Genomic DNA, 25920 nt, shown 5'->3' with positions numbered 1-25920 from the left:
TGGGGTGTATAATTTGGTGTATAGTGGGCAGTGAGGTGGCACAGTGGTTCGCACTGCTGCCTCACAGCAGCAGGGACCTGAGTTCAATTCCAGCCTAGCGCCACTGTCTATGTGGAGTTTGCACATTTCTCCCCATGTCTGCGTGGGTTTCTGCCGGGTGCTCCGGTTTCCTCCCACAGTCTAAGGATGTGCAGGTTAGGTTGATTGGCCATGCTAAATTGCCCCTTAGTGTCAAGGGGATTAGCAGGGTAAATATGTGGGGTTACGGAAATAGGGCCTGGGTGGGATTGTGGTCAGTACAGACATGAGGGCTGAATGGCCTCCTGCTGTACTGAGGGGATTCTATGATGACCTTCTATGAATTTGCTAAGACACAAGTCAGGACTGTGATGAGATACACTTCACTTGTCTGAATGAGTGCAGCTCCAACAACACTTAAGCAGTTGGACACCATCCAGGACAAAGCAGCCCACTTGAGTGGCACCCCATCTACACCTTCAACATAATTTCTTCCACCACCAATGCATAGTAGCAGCAGTGTGTACCAACTACAAGATGCATTGCAACAACTTGTAAAGGCTCCTTCAATAGCACCTTCCAAATGGGTGATTTCTCCCATCTGGAAGAACAAGGGGAGAAGTGCATTGGAATACCACCACCTGCAAGCTCCCCTCTAAGCTATACCATACCGTGATTTAGAGCTATGTCACCATTACTGGGTCAAAATCCTGGAATTCCCTTCTGAACAGTAGTCTGGTTCTTTCTATGACACATGAACTGCTGAAGTTCAATATCCATCTCAAGGATATGGGCAACAAACACTGGACTAGTCATGTAATTTATTCACATGTTATGAGTGAATAAATTACAAAAATTCTAATTAATATCTTAAAAATATCAATTAAGTCCCAATTTTACAGACTAAAGTCTTTAGAGAAGAGAACCCTCATTTGTTAATCTACAAAGAAAGATTAAATCCTTGAAGTCCACTTATGATGCCATTGATAAATTTATGCTATTCTCTCTGCATGGCCAGTATATCCTTCCTAAGATATGACTGAAGAATTACTTCAACCCTGCAGTATTCTATTTCTCCAGCTATAAAGGCTATCTTTCCATTTGGCCTTTTAATTTTTTTTCTATCTGTTAGTGCCTGTGCCATGGACCTTCAAATCTCCTTGGTACTCCATTGTTCTTATCTTTTCACCATTTGCAAACTACCTTGCTCTATCCTTTATAATTCCAGAATGGCTGATCTCATGTTTGTCAGTATGAAAATCTATTTGCTAGTCTTGCTCTTTCACCTAATCTATGAATATCTTCTTGTAATTTTTTGCACCCATCTGCACTGCTTACAATGCTGCCTGTTGATGTATCACTGGCAAAATCAGTTATGTGACTTTCTATCCCATCATCTAAGTTGTTAATGAATAAAGTGAATGGTTGAGACCACTACACAGACCTATGCAGGACACCACTGGTCACATTCTGCCAATTAGAGTACCTGCACATTTTCTTTATTCCTTGTCTTGTTTTACTCAGCCAATTTCCTAACCCAGGTCCATAATTTGCCTTGAGCTTCAATTGTAGTCAGTAGTCTCTTGTGAGAAGCCATGTCACATGTTTCTTGGAAGAATATTAAGTAATATCCATAGATATTCCCCTACTCACTGCTTTAGTTATCTTTCAAAAAACTCAGGCCCTTCAAGGGTGATCTCCCCTTTACACATCCATACAGCTTTCTCTGATCAGCTGAAAATTTTCAAGATATTCAGACACCCTAACCTTAATTATGGGCCTATAGCAATTTCCCAACAACAGATGTTAGGCTAACTGGCCTATAGTTCCCTGATTTCACTCTGTCAGCTTTCATAAATAGAGGAATGGCATTTGCAATTTTCCAATTTAGTGGTTGATTCCTGCATTAAGAAAAGTTTGGAAGATTATAAGTATGCCACCTATAATCTCACCTATTTCTTTTAAACCCTAGGATAGAAACCAGCTGGTCGTGGGAACTTGTCATTTTTTCAGTGCCGTTCATCTCCAATATTTCTACCTTATTTATGTTAATTTTAATGAGTCACTGTCATTGATTCAGGAATAGTGTCCGTGGAATGTCTGGTGTACTAACCTCTTCCCCTATTGTAAATACTGATGCAAAATAATTATTCTGCTATTTCCTTACCATTGATGACATCACATTTATAAGTTTTCAAGGGGACCACGTTACTTCTCACCTCCATTTTCCCAATGTAAAAGTTTCTTATGTTAATTTTGATAGCCCCTTTAATTTTCTTTTAACAGTATGTTTAATTAGCTCTTGCAATCTGTTTTATTACCCATTGCTGCTTTTTATATTTTTTCTGTTTTCCAAGATCCATGCTACTCTTTGCATTTTTGTGCGCTTTTTCTTTTAATGTTATCTTTTAGCTCTTTAAGTGCCAATGGCAGTCTGTTTTGGCAAGTACAGGCTCTTACCCTTCATGATTTAAACTGGTTCTGTATCATGTTAAATTCTTTTTCAAAAGCTTCCTATTGATTTTCTATCATTTTACTCACTAATAGACTTGCCCAGTTTACTGTGGACAGTCTGTCTTATCCCTTTGAAGTTGACAACTAATCTTAGTACTGTTTCATGTTTCTCCATTTTAAACTTTAGGTTGAATTCAATCACAGGATGATTGACATTGAATAAATGTTCATGCACCATTAGACTGTTAACTAAGTCGAGCTCATTGCTCAATCTAATACGCCTATCCCCTTGTTGATTCTAGGCCACATTGTTTTAGAAAATTATCCTGGACTTAGTTAAATTAATTAATCTTCTGATGTGTGCCAGTATACTTTTTCTAATCAATATCATAGTTGAAGTACTGCATTGAAACCCAGCCTTTGCTACGTGTGTCTCTTTAACATTTGTAAAAGCTATTACTCCTAGCTACAGTAAGAAGTCTCACAACACCAGGTTAAAGCACAACAGACTTATTTGGAATCACAAGCCTTTGGCATGTTGCTGCTTCATCAGGTGAGTCAATTGATTCACCTGATGAAGGAGCAGTGCTCTAGAAGCTCATGATTTCAAATAAACCTGTTGCACTTTAATCTGGTGTTGTGAGACTTCTTACTGTGCCCACTCTAGTCCAATGCAGGCATCTTCACGTCGCTCCTAGCTAATACTAGGGAGCATATGTACAACTCTAATTATGATTTTAAGTTACTTTCCATTTCTTAATTTTATCCATAAGGACTCCACTGCTGGGTTACCCCTCTTATCACGGAAGTGATTTCATCTTTTATTATTAAGGCTATCCTTTCATACCATCATATTTCCCTATCTTTGCTGTAGACCTGGCGAAAAGCTCCAAGTTGTAAGGTGAAGGGCTTAAAATCATTAAATTTACTTGCTTTTAAAAAAGGGATAATAAAGTGGGTAAATAATGCTATTTGTTTCAATCTTGTCTGCAATGGATTTCCATTAAATAATCTATACAGGGTACTCAACTGTATATTCTTAGCTGGAATGGGACTTTGCTGTATCAGCTGATTAAAAGTTTTGAAAGTGTAGCATTTATTGTTATGTGGAGCGATGCACCATTTAGATCCCTATTTGAATTCCATTTAGTGGTAAGAATTTGATGTTTTCTCTGAAAATTCCAGTGGAGTTGATAACTCGCTGTGAATTTTGAACAGTAGCCCTTCGTTAAAATGAGTGAGATTATGCATCGCATGGATTAACTAAACAGCACTGTATTTTTCTTTGTAGCTGTATATCAATTTAATTTTTCCTTGCTGTTCTTTCATTAGTCTTGCATCAGAACTGTTCTACAGAGGGAATCTTACAGCTAACAGCAAACAGCCAACTCACAAAGATTTTTATCCCCTCATGTTTTGCGTGGCCTGGGGAGCAGATGTGCAAGACAAAAACAGTGCCAGCTATTACAACTGTTCTGAGGTTAGCACTGGCTGGTTCTACATTAATTTTGTGTGCTTGAGCAAGAGATAGAGATTTGTTTTTAATATTGTCGAGAGATGTACAATGAGATTAGTTACTTTGAAGAGATGAAAAATATTATAAATGAGTAGTTATCTCTCTCTTGATTTGAATTGTGAAAGATTATTGCTTTTCAGAGATATACTAATGGTTGTTCCAGCTGCTTTGCCTGATTATTGTTAATTTCTCACTGCCTGTGTTGGCATGGCCATTCTCCTTTATCTAATGATTTAATTAGCCTAATTTCTCTCGAATACAAATTTTACAGGGCAGTATGTTTTTTCTTAATAATATGATTTCTATTTTTGAGGTGTGAAGTAATTTCTATTATATCATTTCTGTTAATATTTTTTGATCTGGAGTCCAAGTGGCCTTGCTGCCAGCAACATGATGAGTTGGTATCCACTCACTGTAGGTGGTTTGGTATACATTTGCCTTTTCTTTGTTTAATTTTCCCTTTGCACCAGTTCTTTACTCCCCCTCAACTTGACAATGTGAGCGACTTTCTTGCCTCCACTGTGCTGCTCTGAGTCACTCGATCTGCAATAACAATAACAACATCAACAAATGATTATATTTATATAGTGCCTTGAATGTAATAAAACATCCCAAGGTGCTCACGCAGTACTGTAAAGCAAAATATGACATTTGAAAACTTCCTTTTGCCATGAGTGGGTGCAGGTTAAATGGCACTATTCATTATGTAAATACTTGGCAACTTCCATTGATTTTAATATATCTTCACTTCCATCTTGCCAATGTGGCATGTCACAGTAATTTCTTGGCATTCTATCAAATTAATCTCTGAGGTCAGATAATGGTTGGGATGTTTTCAGAAACTAATCCAGGAATATAATTGCTGCATGTGGTTTGGCAAGATATAAAACAAAACCTAAATTCTTACTTAATATTGTGTCTGAATTTCACTTGCCCTTGGAAACTAACACAGTTGAATTTATATGACCCCTGGCATAGTTTCATCAAAGAAAAATGTTCTGTTCAATCAAAGTGTTGATTTGTATATAGAACCAGACTGTCTGCTCAAAAAGCACTGTTTCATTTGCTAGCAAAAATGTTATTATTAATCAGCATCCTACAGGATGCATTTTAATGCAATTTGTAAGATTGATCAAATTACCCACTCTAGATCCTGAGCAAATGAGAAAGCTCATTCTAATTGTGTCAGTGTCAATGGTGATGAATCTGGGGAGTACAGCGAAAGCCAAGTATATGATACCACAGCTGGCTCAGTGGGCATACAATGAAGACAAGAAAAACAATGGTAATAGGTGGTTGGGTAGTTGGGGAATAGATAGGTGTTTCAGTGCTGCAGGTGTCAATCCAGGATGGTGTGTTGGCCCCTTGTTTTCTCCAGGATGTCACTGAGCAGCTGCAAGACAACCCTGAGATGGGAGCGTGAGCTGCCAACAATCATGGTCCACACTTGTACAAATGGCAGAGGCAAAAGGAGGGATGTGGTTCTGTAAGCAAAAGTTAGAGAGTTAGGTAGGAAATTAGCAAGCAGGATCTCAAAAGTAGTAATCTTTGGATTATTTCCAGTACCATGTACAAGTGAGAGGATAAAACAGATGGACGCGTGGCTGGAATGATGGTGGAGGGATTCTTGGGACATTGGGACCAGCTTTCGGGGAGATGCAACTTCTCCAGAATGGATGGATTGCACCTAAATAGAGTTGGTGATTAGCTATTGCTATTAGGTAGGGCTTAAACTAACTTGTTAAGGCTGTGGGTACCAGGAGATAATATCAAAGAGGAATACCAAGGTATGCAAAATACTCGGAGAGATAGATGGCACTGAATTAAGGAATAGTAAGTTCATAGAATCCCTACAGTGCAGAAGGAGGCTATTCAGCCCATTGAGCCTGCACCGATGACAGTCCCACTCAGGCCCCATCTCTGTAACCCCAAGTATTTACCCTGCTAATCTCCCCGACACTAAGGGTCAATTTATCATGGCCAATCAACCTCAGCCATGTGGGAGGAAAGCCATGCAGATATAGGGAGAATGTGCAAACTCCGCACAGGCAGTCACTTAAGGGCTGGAATTGAACGTAGGTCCCTGGCGACGAGAGGCAGCAGTATTAACCATTGCGCCACCATACCACCCGTAAAGTTAATTGGTGGGATCAGAGTAAGAGAACAATCATCATCTAAATTAAGTTTACTGTGCATGTATGTGAATGGATGAGTGTGGTAACTTTGCAGATAGATGTGGTAATAACATAGACCTCGAAGAAAGGCAGGTCTGGGTATTAAATGTTCCTGTATACAAGGTATTCAGGAAAGATCAGAAAGGAAGAAAAGGGGGAAGCTTGGTGGTATTTATTAAGATAAGCATGCATTGCTGGAGAAAAGGTCTGACTTGGAGCAGAATTGATTTGGCTGGAGCTATGGAACACAGGGCACAAGTACGTTGCTTTGTACAGTGTGTACGCCAACAACTAATGGAAAAGGTGTAGAGGAACAAATTTGCAAGGAAATTAGAAAGAGATGCAAAGATCTTGGTGTAATTATAATGGGTGACTTTAATTACCTGAATATAAACTGGGTTAATGTAATATAAAGGACAGAGAGGAGCAAGAATTCCCTGAGTGTGATGAAGAAAATTTTATAAAGCAGTATGTTTCTTGTCCAGCGAGAAAGGAGTCACTTCTAGACCTGGTTCTTGGGAATGAGGTGAACCAAACAGATCAAATGTCAGTAGGAGAATATTTAGGAGACAGTGATCATTTTATCGTAAAGTTTAGACTATAGAACAATCCAGGGTAAGAATAATGATTTTTGATTTGATTTATTATTGTCAAATCAACTTCAATGGGATAAGGACAGATCTTGGCTGAATAAATTGGAGCCAAAGGAAAAATGGTAGCTGAACAATGGGCTACCTTCAAAGAAGACAGCAGCCAGAGGATGGTTGTAGAGAGTTGTTTTTCAAATTGGAGGCCTGTGACCAGTGGTGTGACTCAGGAATCAGTGCTGGGTCCACTGTTATTTATCATTTATATTAATGATTTGGATGAAAATATAGGGAGCATGGTTTGTAAGTTTGCAAATGACACCAAGATTGGTGGCATAGTGGATGGTGAGGAAGGTTATCTCTAATTGCAGTGGGATCTTGATCAATTGGGCCAGTGGGCTGACAAATGGCAGATGGAGTTTAATTTAGACAAATGCAAGGTAATGCATTTTGGTAGATTGAACCAGGGCAGGACCTACACAGTTAATGGGGAGAGTTACAGAACAAAGAGATCTAGGGGTACATTTTTATAGCTCCTTGAAAGTGGAGTCACAGGTGGACAGAGTGGTGAAGAAGGCATTCGGCATGCTTGGTTTCATCGGTCAGAACATTGAATACAGGAATTGGGACATCTTACTGAAGTTGTACAAGACATTGGTAAGGCTACACTTGGAATACTGTGCAATTCTGGTCACCCTATTATAGAAAGGATATTATTAAATTAGAAAGAGTGCAGAAAAGATTTATTAGGATGCTACCAGGACTTGATGGATTAAGTTATAAAGAGAGGCTGGATAGACTGGGACTTTTTTCTCTGGAGCGTAGGAGGCTGAGGGGTGACCTTATAAAAGTGTATAAAATAATGAGGGGCATAGACAAGGTTGATAATCAATACCTTTTCCCAAAGGTAGGGGAGTCTAAAACTAAAGGGCATAGATTTAAGGTGAAAGGGGAGAGATATAAAAGTGTCCGGAGGGGCAATTTTTTCAGAGAGTGGTGAGTGTCTGGAACAAGCTGCCAGAGGTAGTAGTAGAGGCAAGTACAATTTTATCTTTTAAAAAGCATTTAGATAGTTATGATGGGTATAGAGGGATATGGGCCAAATGCAGGCAATTGGGATTAGCTTAGGGGCTTAAAAGAAAATAAGGGCAGCATAGACAAGTTGGGCCGAAGGGCCTGTTTCCATGCTGTAAACCTCTATGACTCTAAGCGATTATCCAGGGCACAGTCAAGGTATATTCCCTTGGAAAAGAAAGGTAGGGCAAACAAAACCAGGGCTCCCTGTATGACAAAAGAGATAAAAAGTGAGATAAAGAAGAAAAAGTGTGCTTATGCAGATACCAAGTAGAAAATGCACATCAGAATCAAGCTGAATGTAGGTGGTTCAGAGGGGAGTTGAGAAGCAACTGAGGGAAGTAATGAGCAAGTATGAGAAGAGACTGGCAGTTATCATAGAAAAGAATCTCAAAGTCTTCTATTGGCATATAAGTAGGAAAAGGATGGTAAAAGCAGGAGTAGGGCCAATTAGGAAACAAAGGGGAATTATGCATGGGGACAAAGAGTATAGCTGAGGTATTAAATTAATTCTTTGCATCTGTCTTTACCAAGGAAGAAGATGCCACCCAGGCCATGATGAAAGAAGAGGTAATTCAGGCTCGCTCACTCACTCTCACTTATTTGCTAGCTACTCGCTCCCACTCACTCACTTGCACACAAAGTGCATATTCACTCACATACTCTCGCACAAGCGCTCTCTCTCACATTCACACTTACTCTTGCACTCACACAAATACACTCTCTCACTCGCACAAATTCTCTCTCACACAAATGTTCTTTGTCTTACATTTGCACAAATGCAGTCTTACACCAACACAAACAGTCTTGTATAAGAAAGAGATAGAGAATCTGGTGAACTGGTGCGATGACAACAATCTCTCCCTCAATGTAAGTAAAACGAAGGAGATTGTCATTGCTTTCATGAAGTGTAATGGAGGACGTTCCCCTGTCTACAAGAATGGGAAATGGTCACGAGCTTCAGGTTCCTAGGTGTCCAGATCACCAACAAGCTGTCCCTCCAAGCCAACGCTATAATTAAGAAAACACACCAGCGCTACTCCTTTCTCAGAGGACTGAGGAAATTTGGCAGGTCCACTACGACCCTCATTAATTTTTACGGATGCACCGTAGAAAATGTTCTTTCTGGTTGTATCACAGCTTGATATGACTTCTGCTCTGCCCAAGACCACAAGAAACTGTAAAAGGTCATGAATGTAGCCCAATCCATCACTCAAACCAGCCTCCCAACCATTGGCTCTGTTTACACTTCCTGCTGCCTTGGAAAAGCAGCCAGCATAATCAAGGACCCCACACACCCCTGACATACTTGCTTCCACCTTCTCCCATAGGGAAAAAGATACAAAAGTCTGAGGTCACGTACCACTGACTCAAGAATAGCTTCTTTCTGCTGCCTTCAGACTTTTCAATGGACCTATCTCACACTAAGTTGATCTTTCTCTCTACCCTAGCTATGATGGTAACACTACATTCTGCACTCACTCCTTTCCTTCTCTATGTATGGTATGCTTTATCTGTATAGTGCGCAAGGAACAATACTTTTCACTAATACGTGTGACATCAAATCTCTCTCACTCGCACAAACACTCTCACTCTCTCTTGCTCGCATAACCATTCTCCCTTTCTCTTGCTCACACAGATGTTCTCTCTTTCCCTTGCTCGCACAAACGCTCTTTCTCCCACCAACCCTCCTCGTTCCCCCACTACCACCAGCCAATGTCTTCTCTTCTCCCACTCACCTCTCCAAAGGTCGCCAGGAGCCAATCTCCTTCCTCTGCCCAATTGTCACTCCCATCCTGCTGGCTGACAGCCACTCAGTCATAGATATATGCAACATGAAAACAGGCAGTTCAGCCCAACTCATCCATGCTAATCAGGTTTCCTAAACGGAACTAATCCCATTTGCCTGTGTTTGGCCCATATCCCTCTAAACCTTTCTTATCCATGTACCTGTCCAAATGTTTTTTAAGTGTTATAATTTTACCTATCTCTACCACCTTCTCTGGCAGCTCATTCCATGTATATATCACCCTCTTTGTGAAAAAGTTGCCCCTTAGGTTCCTTTTAAATCTTTTCTCTCTCACCTTAAACCTATGTCCTCTAGTTTTGGTCTGCCCTACCCTGAGGAAAAGACCGTGGGTATTCACCTCATCTATGCCACCCATGAATTTATAAACCTCTCCCTAAACTCTAGGGAAAAAAGTCCCAGTTTATCCAGCCTCTCCTTGTAATTCAAACTTTCCAGTCACGGTAACATCCTTGTAAATCTTTTTTGCACCCTTTCCAGTTTAATAACATCCTTCCAACAACAGGGCAACCAGAATTGTATGCAGCACTCCAAATGTGGCCTAACCAATGCCTTGTACAGCTGTAACATAACGTCCTAACTCTTGTACTCAATGCTCTGACTGTTGAAGGGAAATGCCTTCTTCACCACGCTGTGAAACCACTTTCAAGGAACTGTGTACCAGCACCCCTAGTTTGACAACAGTCCCCAGGGACCTACCGTTAACCGTATAAGCCCCGCCCTGGTTTGACACCAAGATTGGAGGAACGGCAAATTGTGCGGAGGGTGTGGAGAGTCTGCAGAAGGATCTAGATAGGCTGGGCGAATGGGCCAGGAACTGGCAAATGGAATTTAATGTTGGCATTGCGAGGTGGTCCACTTTGGTAGGAATAATGGTAGGAAGGATTATTATTTACGTGGAGAAAAACTGCAGCAGGCGACGGTGCAGAGGGACCTCGGGGTCCTTGTGCACGAGTCGCAAAAACCCAGCTTGCAGGTGCAGCAGGTGGTCAGGAAGGCGAATGGGATGCTGGCCTTCATAGCGAGGGGATTGAATATAGAAGTAGGGAGGTCTTGCTGCGGCTATATAGGGCATTGGTGAGGCCGCAGCTGGAGTACTGTGTGCAGTTTTGGACGCCGTACTTACGCAAGGATATTTTGGCCTTGGAGGGAGTACAGAGGAGGTTTACTAGGCTGATGCCGGAGTTGAGGGGGTTGAGCTATGAGGAGAGGCTGAATAAACTAGGCTTGTACTCGTTAGAGTTTAGAAGAATGAGGGGAGATCTCATTGAGACGTATAAGGTGATGAATGGGATGGATGGGATAGAGGTGGAGAGACTCTTCCCGCTCAGAAAGGACAGTAGGACTAGGGGGCACAGCCTCAAGATAAAGGGGGGCGGTTTAGAACGGAGTTGAGGAAGAACTTCTTCACTCAAAGGGTGGTGCATCTCTGGAATTCTCTGCCCGTTGAAGTGGTGGAGGCTACCTCGCTCAATATTTTTAAGACGCGGGTTGATGGGTTTCTGATAAGAGAGGGGATTAAGGGTTATGGGGAGAGGGTGGGAATGTGGAACTGAGCCACGACAGATCAGCCATGATCTTATTGAATGGCGGGGCAGGCTCGAAGGGCCAGATGGCCTACTCCTGCTCCTATTTCTTATGTTCTTATGTCTTACCAAAATGTAACACTTCGCATTTATCTGAATTAAACTCTGTCTGCTATTCCTCAGCCCACTGCCCCAGTCAATCAAAATCCCATTGTAGTCTTAAATAACCTTCTTCATTGTCCACTGCACCATCAATTTTTTTAAGTCACCTGCAGACTTACTAACCAGGCCTCATTTGGACAAATGCGGGTTAATTAAGAAAAGCCAACATGGATTTCTTGAAAGGAAGAATGTGTTTAATGAACTTCTGGACTCTTTTGAAGACGTAATGAAGTGGGATGATGAGGGTAATACTGTTGATGTCATCTGGGCTTCCAAAAAGCATTTGACATGGTGCCCCAACAGATGTTTGGGCAAAGTTATAGTCATGGGAGTTTAGCAACATGGATACAAAATAGCTGAGTGACAGGAAACAGAGAGTAGTTGCTGGATATTTTTTGGGTTAGAGGAAAGTTTGTAGTGTTGTCCCCCACTTGGGACCCTTGCTTTTCCTGATATATACATGTGTATATATCTGCATATGACCTAGTTCTTGTTGAACAGAGCATAATTTCAAAGCTTGTGGATGATATGAAACTTGAAAGCATTGTGAACTTTGTGGAGGATAGGGTAGAATTTCAAAATGGACACATGGTTGATGGAATGGAAAGACAGGTGGCAGATGAAGTTTGATGTGGAGAAATGCAAAGTGATTTATTTTGGTAGGAAGGACATGGAGAGACAATACAAAGTAACAGGTGAAGGGGATGCATAAATCCCCTGTGTGTATGTATACATAAATCAATGAAGGTGGCAGGTCAGGTTGAGAGCACGGTTAATAAAGCATCCCAATATCCTGGGCTTTATTAATCAGGGCATAGAATACAAGAGCAAGGAAATTATGTTGTATTGTATAATACAGTAGTTTGAATCTCTGCTAGAGCATTACATCCAGTTCTGGGCCCCTCACTTTAGGAAGGATGTGAAGACATTGGCAAGAATGCAGAAAATGGTTTCAGGAATGAGAAATTTCAGTTATGAAGGTAGATTGGAGAAGTTGAGACTGTTTTTCTTGGAGAGAGTAAGGCTGAGAGGAGATGTGATTGAAGTATTCAAAATCATGAGGCACTTGGGCAGAGTGAGGCACAGTGAGTAATTCGGAAGGCTGGTAGTGTTGAGTGACTTATTGATAATAATTTGAAGTTTTATTGCTTTCTTTGACAATTTAACTTATAATTAACCCCACTGATTCAAAACATTCATTGTCTCTTCTTGGTATGTGCCTTCCACCTTTGAGTTCTTCTCAGTTCTCACGCGCAGACCTCTCTTCCATTCTTGTTCTCTACTCTTTGATCTCGCGTGTTTTATTTGTGTGCTTAGCTTTCTTACTCACAGAATCATAGAAACTTAAAGTACAGAGGGAGCCAGTTAAGCCTCTTGTACCTGTACTGACTTTTTCCAAGGACAGTCAATCACACTTAGTTCCACATATCTGATTTTTGTCCTTAACTGTCTAAGTCCTTATCCTTAAGTGCCTGCTGCAACTCCCTTTTAAAAATTATTTATAGAAACAGCTTCCATCATCTTTTTAGATGGAGCATGTTAGATCCCAGTAACTGAGTGAAGAAAAGCTCCTCAACCCTCCTCTGGATACTTTGCCAATTATTTTAACTCTATGACCTCTACATTAATGGTTATTAACTCACACACCAGAGGAAATAATTTTTATCATTACTCATACAATATCACAACCTCTATTAACCACATTGTTGTTGTTTATGTCAAGAAGAAGGGAGGAATTCTTCCAGTGTGATACTATTTAGACCATAAGACAATAAGATATAGGAGCAGAATTAGTCCATTCTGCCCATTGAGTCTGTTCTGCCATTTAATCATGGCTGATATGCTTTTAAACCCCATTCTCTTGTCTTTTCTCTGTAACCTTTGATCCCCTTACCAATCAATAACCTATCTATCTCTGTCTTCAATGTACTCAATTATTTGGCCTTCACAGCCTTCTGTGGCAATGACTTCCATAGATTCACCACCCTCTGGCTGAAGAAATTCTACCTTATCTCTGTTCTGGAAACATCTTCCCCACGTCCACTCTGTCCAGGCCTTTCAATATTCAATAAGTTTCAATGAGATCCCCCTGCAGTATAGGCAGGAAGAGCAAGACTGTTGCAGTGCTCAAACTCTGAAACGAATTACTGGTTGCACATTTAGAAAATCAGAATACAATGAAGCAGCGTCAACTTAGTTTTATGAATGAAAAATCATACTTGATAAATGAGGATGCAACAAGCAGGGTGGATAAAGGGGAACCAGTTGATGTAGTCTATTTTGATTTCCAAAAGGCATTTAACAAGATGCCACATAAAAAGTTACTACACAAGCTAAGAGTTTTTGGAGGTAAAGATCATCATAGTAGAGACTTGGCTAACCAGCAGGAAATCAAGTTGACGTCGATCGATCAGTTGGCAAGCTATAACTAGTGGAGTGCCGCAAAGATCAGTGCTGAGGCTTCAGATCTTTGCAATCTATGTTAATGATTTGGATGAAGGACCAGAGTATATTTGATGATGCAACAAAGGTAGAAAAGTGAGTTGCGAGATGGTCACAGAGTCTGCAAAGTGATATGGAAAAGTTAAGTGAGTGAGCATAGGTTTGGCAAAGAGGTATAATATGGAAAATGTGAGTTTGTCCAACTTGTTGGGAATAATAGAAAAGCAGAATATTATTTAAATTGGGAAAGATTGCAGAATGCTGCAATACAGATGGATCTGAGTGTCCTCTTGCAAGAATTATAGAATGTTTGCATGAATTACAGAATGTCCACACGTAGATACAGTAATTCGGAAGGCTAGTAGTGTTGCCATTTATCTCAAGAGGTGCAGTATAAAAATAATGAATGCTTATTGCATGCTAAACATTGGTGAGACTGCACCAAGAATGCTGTATACCATTTTGGTCTCCTTATTTAAGGAACGACATACTTGCAGGGGGCAGTTCAGATGGGGTCTCTAGGTTGTTTCCTGGGATGCAATGGTTGAGTAGTTTTGCCTATACCCAGTGGAATTGAAACAAAGAGAGATAATATTTTTCTGAGGAGTCTTGATGGGGTTGTTACTGAGAGAATGTTTTCCTTTTGGGGGAATCTATAACAAGAGGCACCATTTCAAAATAAGCAGCCTCCTATTTAAGGTGGAAATGAGGAATTTCTTCTCTGAGGTTGTTGATCTTTGGAATTTTCTACCTCTCGTGAGCAGTGGATGCTAGTTCATTAAATACTTTCAAGATGAGTTAGTCAGATTTTGAATGTGGGAGCAGTGCAGACCGGATTGGAAAATGTACTTAAGGAAAATGTACTTAAGGTGGTGAATCTCTGGAATTCTCTGCCCGTTGAAGTGGTGGAGGCTGCCTCGCTAAATATTTTTAAGAAGCGGGTTGATGGGTTCTTGATAAGAGAGGGGATTAAGGGTTATGGGGAGAGGGCGGGAAAGTGGAACTGAGCCACGACAGATCAGCCATGATCTTATTGAATGGCGGGGCAGGCTCGAAGGGCTAGATGGCCTACTCCTGCTCCTATTTCTTATGTTCTATGTTCTTATGACACAATTCGATAAGCCATTATCTTATTGAATGGTATTGCAGGCTCAAGGGGCCAAATGGCCTACTCCTTCTTCTATTTCTTATGTACATTAGTTTTTTTACTTGTTTCTTGAGTTGCTGTCTTTATCTGGTTGCTGAACGATATGCAAGGATTGAGGAAGATATAACTTAGGAGTAGACTACTGTTCTTTGATGTAGACCACATTCTAAAATCACCAATTATGTCTTCTATGGGAATATATGGAAAATACTATCTGAAAGGTAATCCATCTTTTGTGGGTAACGCTGAGTATGCCTTTGTGTACGAGTGCCTAATTGAATTTTCCATTCTCTGCTGATTGATCCACAATGAGCATATTGATCACCGTTGGGTACCATAGATCTAGTTAGTCATGCGTCACTGGGGGATCAAATGAGCATACTCATTATGAGGCATGCTCCAAACAGCAGGCATTTATAGAACAAATGTCTGCTCCAAGTTAGAGAATTTAAAATAATTTGCTATTTTTTTCCAAATTAGAGGGTAATATTGCTGTTGAAAGTACTTTTATACACACACTTGCCATCAATAATTCAACAGCAGAATATTTAGAGACCCTCGTAACACATGTTTTTTTGTGGAATCATTTTAAAAATGTGATTTTTATATCTTTGTGGGTGCTTGCAACTTTAGGTCTATGGTTGCCTTAGAAATGCTGTAACGTATCAAATATAGCCTCTATAATAGAGTTGCCATTTTTATCCTCTTTTCATGCCCAATCCTTTTTGAAGACCTGATTGCAATTGTAATGTTATTGTCAGACAAATTAGACACCAATCTTGGCATTTGTCCAGTTCCAATGCAGAAGTTTTTGATTTTGATGCATCGTTTTGGTAGTTACCAGTAACCAGAGATAATGAACAATCACAAGGGCAGCATTTATTGCTCATCCCTAATTGCTCCTGGGAAGGTGGTGGTGAGCCATCATCTTAAACCATTGGATTCTGTATGTTGTGGTTACACCCAGTGTGCAGTTGGGGAAGGAGTTCTAGGATTTTGATCCAGCACCAGTGAAGGAATGGCAAGATAATTTAAAGTCAGGATGGTGTGTGATTCGGAGGAAAAAGATGTCCACATTCCATGAATGACTTGGAAAAAAAGGATGTTGGGACCTGCCAGCAGGTAGAATTGCTGCAAACTATAACTCTCCAATGTTACATATCTTTGCTTGTAATTATTACAACTTTTCTGAGAATGTAATTAGAATGTTTATCTGTAAAATCTCTCCAGTCTTATCTCTGCAATTCCAGTACAAATTACATATACTAATCATGCATATGTAATTTGAGTAAATTGCACATCATAATTTTGTGAATGTTACAATCCTATTAGGGACTGTTAACATTTAAAGGGAAATTTGAACTCAATGATTTAATCAATAAAACTATGCCACAAGATTTAATGTTTTTAAACAAAACTAAAACTTTATTCTATATAAAACAAATTAAACAAAGCAGATATGATCAAGTTAACACTATAATCTATGCCTTTAGGTTTACTTTCTTCCCCCAATAATTATCTTGTACATTACGCTATCGTAAAGTTATTTACTTCTCTGTGGGCCTCTAGAAACTACTTGTAATTTTGCTCAGTTCCAGCTGTCCTCAAAAGGTAAAACTCCCATTTATCACCTCTTGATTGTGAATACTTTAATCCCTTGTTCTAGTTTCTTTCTCAATACTTCCAATCTAATCTGCTGATTGCGTTCTTTTGCCACAAGGGTCTTTGAGGACCATTGTAGGTTTTTGCACCAGCTTCAAACGAGACAATTGTTTTCCCTCATGAAATGCAAACTGAAAACCCTACTCTCATTCCTTCATTATGAATGATGAAGTGCTGTTTCTCTGCTTACAGTGTAGACCTAACTTACTTTGGCCGCCTTCATGCACTGAGCTACAAACTGCACAGGTTCGGCCCCAGCTGCATCTAGTTCTCAGCCAACACAGTAAGAAGTCTCACAACACCAGTTTAAAGTCCAATAGGTTTATTTGGTAGCAAAAGCCACTAGCTTTCAGAGCGCTGCTCCTTCGTCAGACAAGTGGTGAAGGGGCTCACCTGATGAAGGGGCAGTGTTCCGAAAGCTAGTGGCTTTTGGTACCAAATAAACCTGTTGGACTGTAACCTGGTGTTGTGAGACTTCTTAGTGTGTTTATCCCAGTCCAATGCTGGCATCATCACATCTCAGCGAACACCCAGATAAATTTAAACCAGAAATCTTCCTAAACTCCATCCATCTCCATGATGACATGGCGACCTCTGGGATGACCTCAAACAGACTTGTAAATAACCCTCATTTAATTTGTTTTCTTTGATCTGAAAAAATAAATTCATTTTACAATTCTTTCTGGTTTACCAAATACTTCTAAATGAATTCAGCTCTAACTGAACCGAACAAAATATTTCTCTTACTGCAGGATTGCAGGCATCATGCCTCCAGTTCTTTAGCTGAATAAGTCCACTTGCTGTTTTTTGATCTTGCTTTTCTGATGTTGACCTCTTAAGTCAGCAGGACCCCGATCTTTTAACTGTAATAATCTCCAAATGTTTGAATTGCGTTCACAACTGGTTGCTCGCCAATTTCTAAACCAGATACCCTCATCAATTCCTGTAAATGAAGTTTGTTTTGTGGCCAGGCCATGTGTTAAAGGGCTTTGAATGGCAGCTGCATGACTATAAATGGAAGAAGTGTGGTCCTTAACAGACAAATGCTAATCACAATCCTCTCTGTTTGATACTGCCATGAGGAGACCATCAGGAATTTGGAGCCTGGTGATCTTGCTGTCATTTTTCTTGCTCATAGGCAGGAGAGAAAAAGGAAAAAAGGTCAGTGGTTGTGCTTGGCTCATCAAAGACAAGAGCAGGACCATCAAGAGGAAAGAATGGCAGGCCTGCTTCGCACACAGAAGGTGAACTCCAGAGAGCCATCACTTGTAGGCATTTTGCTGGACCCAGGGTCTACAGACTGTGCTTGACATACCTGCAGATATCCAAAAAGCACTGTCACCCAAGACTACACATGTCCAGGGAACAGTCACTGCTGCAGGATTTGGTGCCACAGGGACTTAGAAGGCATTGACTGTCAGTATCACTGAAAATGACTGTGGTGCTCAATTATTACACCAGTGGCTCTGTCCAGAACTCCGCAGGTGACTTCAGGGTGGCACAGTGGTTAGCATTGATACCTCACAATGCCAGGGACCCAGGTTCAATTCCCAGCTTGGGTCACTGTCTGTGTGGAGTTTGCACATTCTCCCGTGTCTATGTCCATTTCCTCCAGGTGCTCCGGTTTCCTCCCACAGTCCAAGAGATGTGCAGGTTGGGTGAATTGACCATGCTAAATTCTCCCTTGGTGTACCTGAACAGATGCCAGAATGTGGTGACTGGGGGATTTTTATAGTAACTTCATTGCAGTGAGAATGTAAGCCTACTTGTAACTAATAAATAAACTTTTACTTTAAAACCTCCGTGGGATTTTGCAAGCTTCTGCATACAAATGCATCCAGAAGGTCAGACACAATCTTTGTGAGGGTTCATGCCTTTAAGCATTTTGACTGGGATCAGGGAAGCAAGATCAATGGTTTTCCACAGGTGCAGGGTGCCATTTGGCAGCATTCACATGGCACTTAGATCTCCGGCACATCAACTGTCAACTACGTGAACCGCAAGGACATACAATCTCTGAATGTTCAGTTAGTTTGCGACTACGATCCTCCCCCCTGAGGTTTCCTCCTTGAGAGGGAGGGGCAGCTGGAATGAATTTGGGATGCTCCACCGTCTGTTGTTAACAAGAGTGGATGCCAGTAACTGTCTTTGTCAAAGAGTGCAACTCCTGCAGAAGTCTTGGACTAAAGTCCGTACTGCGACTGCACACTACCAGCATTTGTCTGCTGGCAAAATAACCTCAATGTGAAGGCAGCCTTGCAGGAGTGCAGCAGATATTCTTTCCTGATTTTTCCCAATCTTTTCTTCGGAGCTTGAGAAACTGAAGTATGATTGATTCCAGAGGCATATCATTTGACATGGATTCAGAAGATTCCTGGCCTTTAGCAATCCTCCGACTGCCAGCACCCTTGGATGCCCCTACCTCGGCCAGCTGTGAATCGGGCATTGTGATGTGCCCACCAGATTGTGACCGTGAGACTACTATAGAACTAGGTCCCACAAGTGTGTCTTTGTGCTTGTAGAGGGTGTGGATGAATGCTATAATGGTCATCTATGTAGGTGTCTGTGAATTGTATGGATTCTTCTGTGCTGTGGTTGGGGCTGAAATTGAGGACCTGGTTCATGAACCCACATGTAAAAGAAAGGAGAGGTCATTAGATCATGGCAGGGGCAATTAGAATCAAGAGTTTGATGCATGCTTCAGTGCTGGATCCTCACTTGATTTAGTGCTAGTGATCTTGGCATCAGCACAGGAATAGTCCTCACAGGCCAGCCAAATTACTCTGTCCTCAAAGTGCATGAGAACCTTCAGTTCTGGCATTCTTCCAACCATTTGGGATCTCTCCCACTTGTTATGAGCCAGTTATCCTGCATGAAGACAAATGGAGGGAGTGTAAGCAGGATGCCTGTCAGGGAAAGTGATAAGAATGACTGACACGGTGGATGGCATCAGGGAGGTGATGAGGAAATGACCTGCAGGGAAGATGAAGATATGTGTGGGGGAGTTAGTGGTGATGCCCCTTAAGCTGACATTGAGTGAGATTCCTATAGATGGGTTTGTGAGAAGAATGACTTATCCTTGCAGAACAGAGGTATTCATTCATCCTTTTGTGATAATAAATGGCTCTCCTCTTCTGCAGCATGTTGACAGTGACCAGCGATGCCACCACCTCCCATGCTGGACAGGTCACCTTGGTTGCAGGTCTTCACCCAGAATTGAGTTCAGAGTACAGTTCATTGTGGTGAACCTCCATCTTGTCTAGCAGGTGCTCTAGGGAGGTGTTGGTAAATTTGAGTACTGAATGTTTCCTGGCTCTGGCAGCCATGATTTCGAAATGAACTCCAAAGTGTGCTGGCTGTATGCAGGGGTGACATTTAAGTATAGCACCCGACCATTGAAGCACCGAGGTGATGGGGCATGAAACCTGCAGCTGCAAATTTTTTCTCTCTCTCTCTGTGTTGCAGAATACAACAGAATAAGCCATTATTGCCGTTGGTGGCCTAAACAGTGCTTTCCCCACTGAATATCTGACTTTCCTGATCTCTGAGATGATTTGCCCTGTGTTTTGAACTAAGTTTGAAGATACTGATAGTTGCCTGTGTTGAAATGTTAAAAATCTCTGATTCTTTAGACCAGTTTGCTTACTCCAATGTTTTACCCCGGTGCCCTTATTTGCAAGGTGGACAAACGACAAACACAAAGGTTCAACAAGTTTATTAACAATAACACTACTAACCCTTAAATTACCCACATAAAGCAAGAGGATACCCCAAAATCAGAAATACTACCCGCAAAGATGGTTTAGTTAAAATTGCAGGCTCGATTCTCTGAGTCCCTCTGGTCCGGCGTCACGAACGTGAGTCTCGATGGCAGCTTCTTCCTTCCTTCTTCTCTGGTCAGCCTTCCGAATGGTCAAGGGTCGCCTCCTTCTCCAGTCTTCCCTGCTGGTGTCTGCAAGTTTATCCCCTGCCTGCTTGCCTTTCCAGAAACTTCTCTGGCTTCCGGCCAATGAGGTCCCAGGAGGGGGTTCCAATACCCAGTGGGTTTCTTGATGTCTGCCTGACAGGACACCAGGGTCTGCCCCCAGGTGTCCATCTCCATGCTGCTGCTTACATGTAACCTGTTATCAGATTAAGCCAACTGCAGGAACTCTTGGTGACAGAAAGTCTGGCCCGACCTGGGCTTCTAACAGTAGGCTGGTGCATTTCAATGGGGTGCAATGATCTCCTGCTAGGGTGCAACGACCTTTGGTAGGAGGTTGATGAGTCAGGCCCAGACAGGTTTGTGTATTGTACAACTAGCCTGCCTGAGGTTTGACTGTGTTTGATTTTTAATATGCCCAATTTAATTTAGGATATCCAATTTTATCAGCCATAAAACTAGGCCCTGTTCATGTTACACCTGGTAATACAGCACTTGAGTAATGCATGGAGCATGCTCCAATCATGGAGTCGCATCTAATGTTAGACATAATATTCTGAGTTTTGCAAGTCAAAAAGATATTCTGTCTACCGTACAAACGAATAATGCAGTAAATGAATTTCGGTGTCAGTGAAATCTCATGTGCCTGGTGAATCATATTAAGCAGCCCATACTTGCAAAATTCAGAACACACTAGGTCAAATCTTTTGGTCTAGATTGTCAGAGATGCACATTGGGAGCCTATGGAAGTCATGATGCATGGATCTCTATGGGAATTGCCCAGTAAGTTTTAACTTCTGAAGGACAATTTCCCTGCTCCCTGTCCGCTGTGTCTGATTCTGAGTTAGAATTGGACTTTTGGGATGATTCCATGATACTTACCTCAGCGTGACCCTAAAAATGTTAGACAGAAAGTATCAAGTTTAATATCTGAGTAACTACACAACTGCCCCCAACTCCCTGACTACCTCCAACACCCTGACTACCCCTTCAAGCACCAGACTACCTTCTGACTTGATCTAACTTTCGCCTCCAACTTCCTCCCTGACCTGACCCAATTATCCCTCTGACCACCCAGCAGTGTTTTCTTGTGCAGCATAAATTGTTACTTCCTTTGACATTTGGCATTCCAGTGTCAGTCCTGAGGAGTGCAAGATTAAAAACTTCAACAGCATACCTCTTTTTCAACAATACTCTTTGATATTGACTCTTTTTTTTACTAAGTTAAATCCTTGTCGAAGTCTCACAATCTAGCTCACAAGCAATTTTTAGGATTTTACTTTCCTATAAAACTATCTTAAATACCTCCAAAGATTGCCTTTCAGGTACTTCGTTTGGAGTAGGAATGCACAAGATTTTTCAATTTTCGTTCATACTTTGTAATGATAGTCATTCTTTTAATTCCTCCAGTTCATGGGGATGTTTATTTTGTCTCAGTGACCAGACTGGTCATACTTCTGAAGACACAGTTGGGTCAGCACCTTGTACACTTTGCTCATGACTTCCTCTAACCTGCATCCACTGTTTTTGCCTATTTTATCTGCTCATTTGGAACACTGCTCTGCATTGCTTGAACATGTGGAATGTTGAGTCTAAGTCTCTGGACTCCTTCAATTCTCCCCTTTATTATTTCAACATTCTTCATGGAGCATCTGCCAATTCTGTGCTGCAGCATATACTTGTCTATAATAAATTTCACTGATCATTGGTCTGCCCACTTAAATAATCTGTCCAATTAATTTTGTAATTTCTGAGTTACCTCCTATGACCAGACTGCTGCTCCTTGTCAGATATTGTGTATAAACTTGACCAATTTACATAAGTTTCTGAATCATTCTTGCATGTAAATTTGGAACGAGGGTGGTACTAACCACTTCACCTAGCATCCACGCCTCACGTAAAGGACTGTTTTTAAAAAGAAAACTTGATAAGGTGTCCATATGTGACACAGTTTGATATGCACGTGCTGGTCTGCATTGAGTGATGGTGATCACGTTTAAGACATGATGGTAAAATCTGCAATGGACATAGGTGAGATTAGCTTACAGAATTGAAATAAGACCTTGAGAGAAGAGAGCAAGTGTGTAAGAAGCATTCTGAGATTGAGAGGCAGAGGAAAGGTGACATCAAGATCTCACAGAGTGACTAAAATCAGACATAAATCCAGAGACAATGAGAGAGGCTTTAAGAAGCATACAATGGGAGAAAAACTATTGAAGTGGCATAAATAGAGAGAAAACGGGAGACATTGCAGAACAAATATAATTGTATTTATTTGGCACTTTACTGTGTTAACGAAAGGTCTCAAAACGAAGAACAAAAGTAAATTACAGCACAGGAACAGGCCCTTTGGCCCTCCAAGCCTGCGCCAACCATGCTGCCTGTCTGAACTAAAACCCCCTACCCTTCCAGGGACCATATCCCTCTTCCTATCCTATTTGTGTATTTGTCCAGGCACCCCTTAAAAATCACAATCATATGTGCTTTCACTACCTTGCCCGGCAGTGAATTTCAGGCACCCACCAACCTCTGTGTAAAAAAAAAACTTGCCTCGTATATCTCCTTTAAACCTATGCCCCCCTAGTAATTGATTCTTCCACTCTGGGGAAAAAGCTTTTGACTATCCACTGTGTCCATGCCCCTCATAATCTTGTAGACTTCCATCAAATCCCTCAACCTCTGTCATTCCAGTGAGAACAAACAAAGTTTCTCCAACTTCTCCTCATAGCTATTGCCCTCCATACCAGGCAACATCCTGGTAAATCTTTTCTGTACCCTCTCCAAAGCCTCCACATCTTTCTGGTAGTGTGGCGACCAGAATTGAACACGATATTCCAAGTGTGGCCTAACTGAAGTTCTATAAAGCTACAAGATGACTTGCCAATTTTTAAACTCAGTGCCCCAGCTAATGAAGGCAAGTGTGCAGTATGCCTTCTTCTCCAACTGCATTGTCACTTTCAGTGACCTGTGTACCTGTACACCCAGATCCCTTTGCCTATCAATACTCTTAAGAGTTCTGCCATTTACCGTATATTTGCTATCTGTATTAGACCTTCCAAAATGCATTACCTCATTGTCTGGATTAAACTCCATCTGCCATCTCTCCACCCAAGTCTTCAACCAATCTATATCCTGCTGTATCCTCTGACGGTCCTCATCACTATCCACAAATCCATCAACCTTTGTGAAATTTGCAATCTTACTAATGAAACCAGTTACATTTTTCTCCAAATCATTTATATATATATATATAACAAACAGCAAAGGTCCCAGCACTGATCCCTGAGGAGTGCCACATGTCACAGCCCTCCATTCAGAAACGCACCCTTCCACTGCTACCCTCTATCTTCTTTAACCGAGCCAGTTCTGTAACCACCTTGCTAGCTCATCTCTGATCCCATGTGACTTCACCTTCTGCACCAGTCTGTCATGAGAGACCTTGTCAAAGGCCTTACTGAAGTCCATGTAGATTACCTCCACTGCCCTCCCCTCATCAATCATCTTTGTCACTTCCTCAAAAAACTCGATCAAGTTAGTGAGACATGACCTCCCTTTCACAAAACCATGTTGCCTCTCGCTAATACATCCACTTATTTCCAAGTGGAAGTAAATCCTGTCTCAAAGAATCCTATCCAATAATTTCCCTACCACTGATGTAAGGCTCTCCAGCCTGTAATTACCTGGATTATTCTTGCTACCCTTCTTCAACAAAGGAACAACATTGACTATTCTCCAATTCTCTGGGACCTCCCCTGTAACCAGTGAGGATACAAAGATTTCTCTCAAAGCCTCAGCAATTCTCTCCCTTGCCTCTCTCAGTATTTTGGGGTATATCCCATCAGGGCCTGGAGACTAGTCTACCTTAATGTTTTTCAAGAACCCCAATATCTCCTTTTTTATCTCCATATGACTCAAACTATCTAACACCCTTTCCCAGATCATCATCAACCAAGTCCTTGTCTTTGGTGAATAGTGATACACAGTATTCATTTAATATCTTGCCCATATCCTCTCGCTCCATCCAGAGATCCCCTCACCTAGCCTTGAGTAGGCCAACCCTCTCCCTGGCTACCCTCTTGCTCTTTATATCTGTATAAAAAGCCTTGGACTTTTCCTTAATCCTGCTGGCCAATGACTTTTTGCAACCCCTTTTAGCCCTTCTTAGTCCTTGCTTTTCTACTTTCCTTGTGTTACACAGTTGCTTTGTGTGTTCCCAGCTTTCCAGCCTTGACAAATGCTTCCTTTTCTCTTTGACTAGGCTCACAATATCTCTTGTTATCCAAGGTTCCCAAAACTTGCCATACTTATTCTTCATCGTTACAAGAATGTGCCAGTGCGGAATCCCTATCAACTTGCACTTGAAAGCCTCCCACATGCCAGATGTTGATTTGTCCTCATCTTCCCCCAATCTACATTCTTCACCTCCTGTCTAATATTGTTGTAATTAGCCTTCCCCCACTTTAGCGTATTAACTTTTTCAATGCGAGAAGTGTAACAAGTAAGGCAGATGAATTTAGAGCTTGGATTTGTACATGGAACTATGATATTGTTGCTATTACAGAGACTTGGTTAAGGGAAGGACAGGATTGGCAACTTAACATTCCAGGATATAGATGTTTCAGTTGGGTTAGAGGGGATATAAAAGGGTTGGACGAGTTGCACTATTGGTTAAGAAGAATATCACAGCTGTGCTGCAGGAGGATGCCTCAGAGGTTTCAGGCAGCGAGGCAATATGAGTAGAGCTCAGGAACAGGAAAAGTGCAGTCACAATGTTTTTTTGGAGTTGTGGGGCTTTACTATAGGTCGCCCAACAGCTAGCAGGAGATAGAGGAACAGATATATAGGCAGATTTTGGCAAGATGTAAAAGTAACAAAGTTGTCACAGTGGGAGATTTTAATTTCTCCTATATTGACTGGGTCTCACTTAGTGCTAGGGGCGCGGATGGGACAGAATTTGTAAGGAGCATCCAGGAGGACTTCTTGAAATAGTATGTAGATTGTCCAACTAAGGAAGGGGCCATACTGAATCTGGTATTGGGGAATGAGCCAGGCCAGGTGGTCAATGTTTCAGTCAGGGAGCAGTTTGGGAACAGTAATCATAATTTAGTAAGCTTTAAGATACTGATGGATAAAGAAAAGCGTAGTTCATGCAGTGAATTTCTTTGTGGAATACATCAAGTAATTTGTAGCAAGCAAATCAGCCATTTTAAGGTGGAGAATAAATGGAAATAATTGGAGATAAGAAAATGTGCGGAGGTGTCTTTCCAGGAAAAGTGATCAATAAATGGGTTTGTCTGTGAGCAGATGTTAATTACTTTTTGATGTACATTGCATATTGCTCATACAGAATTGCAAGTAACAGTTCTATTTGAAAGAATGTGGCTGTCCTTTGAAGCATCATTTTATACGTATGTAGCTGTTCTCCGTTG

General features: G+C 41.3%; 1 protein-coding gene across 2 annotated transcripts in view; it reads left to right on the top strand.

Annotated features, from left to right (window-relative positions):
• The window catches only part of LOC145354910 (ATP-dependent RNA helicase with zinc finger domain-like), a 377450-nt gene that overhangs the window by 151239 nt on the left and 200291 nt on the right, over positions 1-25920 (top strand). The window contains exons 20-21 of one of the 2 annotated variants that reach the window (XM_080206534.1): positions 3805-3952; positions 8358-8393. In XM_080206534.1, the coding sequence (XP_080062660.1) occupies positions 3805-3952; positions 8358-8393 (184 nt within the window). The remainder of the gene's footprint in view (positions 1-3804; positions 3953-8357; positions 8394-25920) is intronic. The other variant, XM_080206535.1, reaches the window with a different exon arrangement.

This window comes from Carcharhinus amblyrhynchos, chromosome 18 (genome assembly GCF_965287045.1).
Source record: "Carcharhinus amblyrhynchos chromosome 18, sCarAmb.v2.hapA, whole genome shotgun sequence".
Lineage (NCBI taxonomy): Eukaryota > Metazoa > Chordata > Chondrichthyes > Carcharhiniformes > Carcharhinidae > Carcharhinus > Carcharhinus amblyrhynchos.
This window is presented reverse-complemented; position numbering and strand designations above follow the sequence as displayed.